This window comes from Aedes aegypti, chromosome 2, assembly GCF_002204515.2.
Source record: "Aedes aegypti strain LVP_AGWG chromosome 2, AaegL5.0 Primary Assembly, whole genome shotgun sequence".
Lineage (NCBI taxonomy): Eukaryota > Metazoa > Arthropoda > Insecta > Diptera > Culicidae > Aedes > Aedes aegypti.
The window spans coordinates 134,884,969-134,895,371 of record NC_035108.1 but is presented as its reverse complement, the minus strand read 5'-3'; the positions used below and the strand labels follow the sequence as shown (position 1 = coordinate 134,895,371).

At 35.6% G+C, this 10,403-nt stretch overlaps 1 protein-coding gene and 1 long non-coding RNA gene across 2 annotated transcripts; one reads left to right on the top strand and one right to left on the bottom strand.

Moving 5' to 3' along the window:
* Positions 1–382: 382 nt before the first annotated feature.
* LOC5569170 (phospholipid scramblase 2) lies at positions 383–9,936 on the bottom strand. Its single transcript, XM_021842482.1, has 5 exons — positions 9,836–9,936; positions 1,494–1,992; positions 1,361–1,434; positions 589–667; positions 383–533 (listed from the first exon to the last, which is right to left on the bottom strand). Exons 2-5 carry the CDS (start codon positions 1,944–1,946, stop codon positions 474–476), a joined length of 666 nt encoding a protein of 221 aa, XP_021698174.1. The 5' UTR covers positions 1,947–1,992; positions 9,836–9,936; the 3' UTR covers positions 383–473.
* Positions 3,207–4,711, top strand: LOC5569169. Its single transcript, XR_002500022.1, has 2 exons — positions 3,207–3,879; positions 4,091–4,711. It is a non-coding gene; the product is annotated as an uncharacterized LOC5569169 (long non-coding RNA).
* Positions 9,937–10,403: the final 467 nt, after the last annotated feature.

Genomic DNA, 10,403 nt, shown 5'->3' with positions numbered 1-10,403 from the left:
TTACAAAATATTCTATCGGTGAAAAATTTTCCTATACATTTTGAATGGGCTGAAATGTGTAGGAAAACATGATTTTCATTTATTTACATAGACTGTATATGAAAAAGTGGAAAAAATCAAAATTTCATATAATAGATATAGATAATTAGATTTAATCGCATTTTAGACACCATTTTGCCCATTGTAATATTATGAAGAGGGTTTAAATTATATGCAAAAAATGTGTAGAAAATTTTATTTTATGAGAAAATTATGAACAATGCCTCTGGGGTCGTTTCAAAAAGCCATAATGCTGAGATTACTTCAGTTATTGCACACTTACCAGAAAAGTTTACTTCTGGCGAATAGTGGTGATATTAGAAAAACATATCTCTTTCGCAAAATTAGGAAAATTTTTGTAATTGTTTTATTTAGTGTATAATATTTCGAGATTCGATAAGAAGAACTGTGGAATTATAAGGCAATGAAAAGATTCACATCAGTAGAAGGGTTGTCAAATCTATCCGTCTGGTGTTGCCGAACACTGCAAAATCCTGCAATTAAGGATTCTTATAAAATCATGTTTCATCAGTTTTTCAACGAACTCACGATCAAAATCGTCGCGCCAATTAAGATAGCTTTCGTGTTGGCTTCCATATCTTCAGAGAAAGTGATTCCCAAATGGTGGGTGTGTTATTCCAAATACCTGCCAGAAAGGAATCACCCGTAATTGCCGTAGTAGGTCTTACCTCCACGCCGGTTGGTAATCGAAAGAGGAGGAATTGATATTTTCTGCCTGCATGCAGTGATGGAAAGTGGCGAACGCTTAATCTGAACTGGAACAAAAACAAAACCAAACGCTCCCGAGCGGCAGAGCGCTGGCTTACTCGCATCTGTCGACTCCCGAGTAACTGAAGCAAAAAGTGATTCGCGAACGTGTTCGGAGCTGCTCAGAGTCATATTGTGCTTTTGGGAAAAAAGCTGCTTACCCTCCGAGATTTATGGTTTTCAAGGGCTTTTGACTTAAAACTAGAAGTTTACTATCGATATGATGGTTATACAATTAATTTGTCTGTCAAAACCATAATAAATCACACCTTGCTCGGTTACTCGCGAGTAAACGCTCGCGAGCTTGTTGCTACTTCTTTTGACATGTTCTCCCGAGCAGACGGGTGCGGGCTTACTCACACCTAGCCAGATCCCGAGTCTGTGATGTTTGTTATGGGTTGGTATTCACTCGTGAGCTGCTTCGTGATGCGAACTTTTCCAGCACTGCCTGCATGTGCCTACTGCGATGGTACTCATATTGAGTGCCACATCCACTGGAAGTTAAGCTCAGAGTACACTGATTATAATTAACCCTTTCGCACCCACACAGTGGGGTGCTTTACGCCACAAGCATCCGGTCTTTGTCTTCACGATTTCTCCGACCACCTTACCATCCATTTCCACGATCTGAAATATAACATAATACTTGAGAAAAGAACGATCTCGACAATCAGCGCAATCATTACATTAAACTTCACATCCGCAAAGGTATCAAAAACCAACCAGGGACCTTCTATTCGTAATATACGCTCACCGGAGGAATTCATCACAACATACCAAGGTTTCCCAAAAAACCAACCCTGCTGGATCCGTCCAACGTGGTCCCCTTCCGGTGCGAAGATATCCATCCGTTTCAGTCGACACAGAAACCGCCACGATTTGTAGAACAGAGGCCGTTTGAACACCATCGTTTTCCGTCGTTGGTTGTCAAGAAGGGCCAATTCAAAGGGTCTATTATGACCGAAACATGTCCGAGCCCAGAATGCGGGGCCCTCTGCTGCCCAGTAAACGGTTTCGTTAGCCTTGTTTTCGATAACGTAATGATTGGTCAGAGGGGGCCCATCTTCCGTTTCCAGGGATTCTCTACGACGGACAACCAGTAGTTGATCGGTGTGCTTCAGGTTTTCAATATCGCCCATAGCGGTAAAAGTGTATATGCGTGGATTATTGTCAAGTCATTGATACCTGTTTGAAAATATTGTAGAATGGTATTTGAAGTGAAGATAAATCGAAGCCAAAACTCAAATTTTCAAGAGCACAAATCTGGAGAACCGAACATTCGTTTGAGCTGAAAACTTAATCGAATGGTCACCACCAGCTAGTGCTTAGCTCATACTGATATCTGGTTCTCCAGATTCGTGCTCTTGAAAATTTTATGTTTGGTTTCGATTCATCTTCACCTTAAGTATCGCTATTTTCAATCATTTCATAGCATTCCGTCATAAAAAAAAAAACACTTTGAGTGTTGCATTATTCTTACACAACCAAACAGAAGTACCGTTTTGTCTCATATTCCGAACACTTAGAAACACGAACACACGAAAGAGCATAGATTCCAAGAGAATTGCTCTCTCGACTCCCTAAAAATTGGTGACATCACGGTGTACTATATTAAGAAGGTGAAATATTCCGAAAACTGACAGCTACTTGACGACGTCATTCCTATCCACCTCGAACAAATTTGCGAAAAAATTGAGCTAGTGATCCGGATGGTACACGCAAACAAATTTTGTTGTATAATCTACCGAATCCATGGTAGAATTAAGAACTGCACCAACGATTTTCAACCGACTACAAAAATCTGTTAAGTTTACTATAATCTGGTGAAAATCACTGAGCAGTGCAGTAAATTTGACTATGTCCATAGTAGCATCCACTACAAAGCATTGTATATCAATCCGTGACACCCACCGTACAACATAGTGTGGTCAAAAGTATGATGCTAAACTTCTCAAATCAAGAATGTTTCTAGTCAAAAATACTACAACTCTGGTTAAATCAACAGAAGAAATTTTCTTGTGTAGTGATGTTGACTATGTTTTGGTAGAGTTAACAGATTAATGTAGTCGGTTGAAAATCGTTGGTGCAGTTCTTAATTTTACCATGGATTCAGTAATTTCTACAATAAAATTTATTTCAGTGTATATGGTCCAATGGACCAATTGGGCTCTGCACAAAAATCTCTCTCTCTCTCTCACTCTTTCACACTTTCACAATATTTGTAAACAACAAGGCCAGTAAACGTCAAAATCCAATGCAAAATTAAAACAGTGCAGAGCCCATCACGTGCATTGCACGAATTTGATGTTTGAGCGGTGTCGAATTCACTCGTTTCCATGGTCACATAAATAACACGGCACCGCTCAAACGTCAAATATTGAACTCGTGAATCGGTCCATGGTACGATAGGAGTTACGTCACATGTTCACAATCAAACTTGATGTTTACATCAGTAAAGAGCCTGCCTTGTTAATGTGGTGTATGCTTCCCTTAAAACGATAGGTTGCAATTGCAACATCGAATATTAGTTGTACACACAAACATATGTACTATTGTTGAGCTTTTTGTGAGTCCGAATAAAGGAAGCTGCGAGCATCGGCTCGACCTCTTTTACTGTTAACTTACATACGAGTAACATCTAGTTCCCTTATTTATACCATCCGACAATTGATCTTAGTTAAAATACTTTCTTTAATAACTTAAATAACGGATATAAAAGTGGCGACGAGGATTAATCAACAAGCCGCGGGCAGACTTGATCAACTCCAAGGATCTACCGACAGATAAAGTGCTTTGTTTTACTCTTTAGCAAGGACAGTGGTTATAGAATCAGGAATAACTGTTTGTATTTTGACCTTTTGAACAATTTAGGACAGTAAACTAATTTTGTTTGTCGCCGATTGGTGTAATGAAATAGAAGTGATTTAATTGAGAACTTGACAAGGTGTGGATTTGCACCAACCTAAAAACGCGGAGTGAAAACCAATTGGTTGATTGGATGTGCGTTTGCATTGATAATTATTATGGCTATTGTTGTTGTTCTGTAGGTAATGTGCACGAATTGTTGCGAGGGTAAGCCGAATTAACAACAAACTTTGCTTTGACCGTTTCAAGTGTGTTTGCCGTGATTGTTAAAGCTAATGCATCTTAGTTTTGTTGCGGGAAAGAAATATCATAAGTTGGATCTGCATGATCAAAACAATAAAATAAATATAATCCCACAAACGACCAAGCTTGAAGAAGATCATAATTGAATGTATTTTCTTTGTTTTATTCAATACAGGTTTGTGTAAGAAGGATAGCTATTGCGGCTCAATGGCCATTGTGACGATTGGATGCATGCATAGTGCCATATTCGACGATTTCAACAGTTATCTAATTATCGGACTGATAGACCTCCAACAAGCGATGGACTTAGAAGAATTGTGGCGGAATAGTCCGAACCTGATGTGTGTGCCTCGATTCAGATGTTGGCTAGGAAAACGAATGGCAGTCGTGATGAAGACGTTGATGCAGAATTGTGCACGGAATTGCCAACGGGCAAAGAAAGACGGAGGCATTCGGAAGAGTGTTGTGTTCATACCGATAATAGATTATTCTTTAAGAAAATTGAGTAACAAAATTGTTAGGTTTAGGATATTGAAATTGTCCTGTCTGATAGAAAGATGTTTGATTTCTGTTTAGAATTTTTTATTATTTTCATTTTACTATCGATTGAGAGTCATATTAACAAAATTCCTAAGAGGGAAGAACTGTGGTGTATGCTTCCCTTAAAACGATAGGTTGCAATTGCAACATCGAATATTAGTTGTACACACAAACATATGTACTATTGTTGAGCTTTTTGTGAGTCCGAATAAAAGAAGCTGCGAGCAGAGGCTCGACCTCTTTTACTGTTAACTTACATACGAGTAACATCTAGTTCCCTTATTTATACCATCCGACAATTGATCTTAGTTAAAATACTTTCTTTAATAACTTAAATAACGGATATAAAAGTTAATTTTTATTATCTGCAAACGCATACATCATTGTATCCGTCTAATCAATGAGTTTGATGAACTATAATATGGATGAATTAAAGTAAACACCAGATCAATGTCAAAGCAACCTGGTTGATACGCTAGGCTATCCGAATGAACACTAGGCTGGGGACGGACCTGGTGTAGTAAAATGTAAAAGGTTTAGTGATCCTTCGGAAGGGAAATAGAGTCGTTGGTCCCGAGATGAACTAGCCCAGGGCTAAAAATCTCGTTAATAAAGATAGGAGAAACCACTAGGCAAACCGAAATGAAACGCAGAATCAAAACGAAACACCCAAAAGGGTAAGCAGAAGTACGTTATTCTGTTGTTCACATTGTAACTAGAAGTTCAAATTAAAAATGAACCCCGATGGTTTGCATGAGGTACCGTTAAAATTAGCGGGGGTACACGGTATTATTGAATTAACTTTTCAGTCGTCGCACGGTTTGTCATCGTGTGTACGACAAGCAAGGTTTTTCCATTGTACAAAATACAACAGCGCGACTACTGAAGTGTTAAAAATTATATATAAATGAAAAATGCATTTTAGTAATATTGGCGCTTACGTCGACTATGCGAACATAGGCAGTATAGTGGCACAAGCGATATTAAACTAACATTCATATTTATTCTATAAAACCAAGATAAAATGCTTTCAGATTACGTAAAAATAATACCCCTTATGAATATTTGGTCTTAGCTGTGTGGCTATTGGTACACCGACCCTAGTATCAGTCTGACATTTCATATCATTTATACATATTTCTCATACATGTATAATGGGTTAAGTATTGTTTGATTCAACTTAAAACACTTTTAATGTGATTTTTTCCTACATATTAGGTATTTTTAAGCATAAAATATAATCCATGTTCACTATTCACTTTCCCAAATCCAGTTCCAGCTGCAATGAATGATGTCAAACAGTAGTTTGGTTATCGATTTTCAGGTGTTTACATACCTGTACTACCAAAGTTACCCCATAATCGAGAATAGAGTGTCAAGAGAAAATCAACCGTTAGATTGTTTCATGGACATAACATAAAAATTTAAAGCGGAATGCAGAAATAATCAGATTTTCTACCCTATTTTACGGTAACATAATAGATGCTTTAAAATTAACAGAATGGCCGTGTTTTTATAGGAAGGATAATCTATCTGATATTTAGGATAATATACAGACACCCAGTAAATGGCTTGAAAAAAATCTAATTCATGGATGGATCGTACTAGATTTAGCAGAAGCTATATTTTAAATATCTTGAATAACCGCTGATAAAAAATGTAAAATCTATAAATAATTTTTCGAAATAAATAATTTCTGGAGATGTTGAAAACAGTATGTTGGAAATAATTTATGGAGTAAATCTTCGTAGTAAAAACGTTAAAAAATCTTGGAAAAACTGTGCACAAGTTCATAGATATATAATAATTGGGAGCCCAGATAGATGTAGCTGTTCAGCAATCCCAAGCTGAGGGTCCTGGGTTCGAATCTCACCGGTCGAAGATACCCACACAACCAAAATATACATATAATGAAATCACCTTTTGCCTTTAGCGATGCTTATATGCGCAAAGTTTCACCTATAAGATGTCGCGAAAAGGCCTGATACGTACAAAAGTAGAGGCGATATACGTGCATATTTATATGATGAAAAGTAGTATGTAATGCGAATGTGTATATTTTATTGCGAACTAATCTGTACTCTTATACGACTTAATTTGTAGCAACAAAGTTGATTTGACAGCTGCTACTGATTGATCCGACTTACTATGTATGTGTATGCGGGACGAAACGAAATGTACATATGAACCCATAAAAAAGCATTTTATGCGAGAAAATTCGTCGGTCAAACGATTTCGCACACCATGTAGTGCGGGTGTGATGCAATTTGTACTAATAAACGACTTTGTCCGTAAACTGTTATGCGACTTCTGGTTGTCTGGGTATTTACGCAAAGGAAATTTACTCTATGCCCCAGGAAATAGAGTACCTATCTTTGTACCTGCCACATGATATACACATGTAAAATATCTAGTCAGTTGGCAATGAAAGCTCTCAGTTAATAACTGTGGAAGTGCTCATAGGAACAATATTCTGAGAAGCAGACTTTGAACGTAACGCCAAAAAGAGAAAGATTATAAGTGAAATTCTTTGATGAATATTTAAGATGAACTTAAACAAAAATTTGATTGGTCTCTAATCTATGCAAGATTTTTTGGAACAATTAACCATCTGTCTGTGCGACGGGGTAAAATTGGCTCCAAATTCAAATCGTAATAATTTCACGGAGTTCCAATCGATTCTTGATTTTTCTACTGTTTCGGAAATAATACTTAATTCAGTTTTAATTAAAGTATAAGAAAATTTAAAAAAAATCTTGGTGAGGAAAAGTTATTGTAAAAAGGTAATTAAACGTGAAATTTGCAAACGTTGCTTACATTTCAAAAACAGTTCTACGTAAAACTATACTTTCTTCGGTAAAGATTTGCAACATAGGGGATATTGATAGGGCTACTTTATTTTACATTGATTTGTTGGGCATTCCACCGCATAATGGAGCTTTCACAGAAAACATTATTTTCTAATCCCCTGAAATCCATAATTTTAGAAAACTATTTTTGAAGATATTTGAAAAAAAAATCATGTTCGGAACAAACAACTCGTGGATACGCACCAATGTGTGAAAAAAGGTCACAAATTGATTCACTAACAAAAAAGTTACAGCCCTTCAAATTTGTCTGGAGGACAAAGGGTTTAATACGAATAATATCTTCAAAAAAACCGGATATGTATCAATAGGAATACCTAGAAGAATTTCTGGAGAAGTTTAGGTTAAATTTCTGTAGTTATTTGAGAAAAAAAAAATTGGAGGAGAACTTCTACGACTGACTGACTTTGTCGCCTCCAACATCTTCTTCAAAATAATATAATAATAACCCTCACGTACTGATAAATATTACCATTATTGTAGCATGCAAAAATCCATCTGGAAATAGAAATACAAATTTAGATATCCATATATAAGGTTTTTAGCACCAAAGATATAAGGTTTTTAGCATCAAATTTGAAAGAAGCTTTCCAATACTGGGCATAATCTAGAAACGTCCCGAATTCTGTAAATGTGTATATCGTTAAATATTACCTCAGAAATAGTAATTTATTACCATTTCAAAGTATTTGCAATATCCACATAAGTAATTTGAGTTCTGGACGTCCATCCTAAAATCTCTTCTTATACCTATGATTAAAATTATACGTTTTAAAATATCGTTCTTAATATTCATTTCACTTATTTTTATTGCATGTTCGATACCATGATCGAACAAATCAAAGAAAAATTAATGTTTCTGAAACACTAGTGCAAGAACTACAAAGATATCAAAAATTCAAAGTTCAAATACGGTGCAAAATACTTTCATACTATAAAATTATGGTTGCAATCGATCATGCTTGCGAGATACAAATATTCGTTTCATAATGAAAATCATGATCATTAATAATTAATTTCTAAATTAAGGTGAAGATGAATCGAAGCCAAACTTAAAATTTTCAAGAGCACGGATCTGGAGAACCAAACATCCGTTTGAGCTGAAAACCTAATCGATTGGTCACAACCAGCTAGTGACGTTTATCGGATTTCAAGCATCTCTATTTAAAAAAACGTACTATGGTCGGTGTTCCCTTAGTAAAATGACTCCTCTAGTCGCACTAGTGGCTTTTTACGGCCGTTTTGCTATAAATCGTTGCAAAATATTTTTCGACATGAAAGTCAGGAGCTATTTATCAAAGTACCGTTGATACACAGCTAGATCTTGTTCAAAAAATTTATCGAAATAAATAGTTTTGCTTAAAATTTAAGCTCCCTTGCACCTATAGCTAACCTATTGTTGTAGTAGCACTACTAAGAGAAACTATTTTTATTAAATAAAATAATTGATGAATTAAGAACTTTTTTGGTCAATCGGAAGCTTTTGATCCACACTTTGAAGGAAAAATATGAAAGTTTTGAGAAAATACGGTTTTGGTTAGTATTTTTCCTACGCCGTGAAGCTAGTGCTACTATAGGAACAGAAATTAGAAATAGTGCTACTATAGGCACATGTGTTCCTATAGTGGCACAAGCGATAATAAATACAAAAATAAGAGCTTTCATGGATTTCCTATTTTTTTCCACAAAACCAAGATAAAAAGCTTTCATATGATGTAAAATTAATACCGCTGACTTTATTTTTCAATTTATATTGGTACATCGGTACATTGGTACATCGACCCTATTACAAGAATGTGAAATATTGTGAAAGCAAATATTGCTCTTTCTAATAGCTTTCTCCATGATTTCCATCTCGCATAAATAAATTGAGTCTTTAAGTATATTAAACACTGGATCACCTGAAAATGTCAAAAACTGTTTCCATAATTTCATTTAAACCACACAGCTAAAAATATATTGTAAATTTCAGTTTAATTTCATACACATATTTTGAGCATCAAAATAAACTGAAATGTCAACGACAAATCGCTTATTTTTCAATCTAATATTAATTATTAGTACATATGTACTTTATATATACACGTAACATTCAAGCATCTTTAGTTGAAAACTAAACGTGATGCTGCAACAATAGATGATTTTGGATTACTTTTACACTATCTTCTTATGTTTACGCTACATTGAAATTTAAATATTTTTATCTGTGATGGTATAAGAAATTCTGTGGAAACATAATTCCGTTGTTCTAAGGTCGGAATTCCTTAAAAATGCCTTACGTGTTCCCACTCATTACTTAATAAGGATTCCAGTGTAGTTTGATTTATTAACTATAGATTTTATTGTCGCGTATTTCAAATGTTATAAATATCGATCAATTATTTCAAAATTTCTGATAACCCATCAGCAAGTGCTGTAATATATTTATTAAATTATAGCAAACTAGAAATATAAAACGTATTTTGCAGCAAAAGCTTCTCCGAAAATAGTAAATTTAATTAAGCAATGCTCACCTGTCAATGTCCTGAATGGTTGTGACGATATGTGATGTATGCTTGGCAGCAGTGCTACTAATTGTGATCTCCCATCAGTGCATACCATGCAAATGAATCTCGAGCAGTGAAATACTGCGTTCTATCATCAATCAATAATTACCGACAAACTTGTTTCACACGGCCTACACACGGAACGTGTAATATTATGCTCATAGATATACAGTCTAATTAGGCATTCGACTCAACAGGCGATGTGAAAAGTCTCATGCATATTTATTCCGTTTTCCCCAGTTCCATGTGGTACCGTAATTCGGGGTCGAATTGATCAGGTCGATACTAAATAGCATTTCCTGCCAACGATACTCGTTGGAATCACAGACATTCTCGATCGTCCCACACTTCCAAGATCTTGGTCCACTTCACAGTGGCGGTCCTTCATACAAAGGTCGGACAAAACCTCAAATACGTCTCAAATTGATAGATAATAGTTATCTATTAATTATCTTGGATACCTGATATTATCCCGTTGGAAATAACAGTCAAATTGAAAATTCGATTTTCTAGTGAAATTGGTCCAAATTAAGTT

Excerpts from the sequence above, each read along its gene's own strand:
- LOC5569170 (XM_021842482.1), bottom strand. The coding sequence starts at position 1,946 with ATGGGCGATATTGAAAACCTGAAGCACACCGATCAACTACTGGTTGTC. Across the intron at positions 1,435-1,493 it reads TTGCGGATGTGAAGTTTAAT|ATCGTGGAAATGGATGGTAA; the intron begins GTAATGATTGCG and ends GTTATATTTCAG. Across the intron at positions 668-1,360 it reads TGCTTGTGGCGTAAAGCACC|CCACCATTTGGGAATCACTT; the intron begins CCACTGTGTGGG and ends GGAATAACACAC.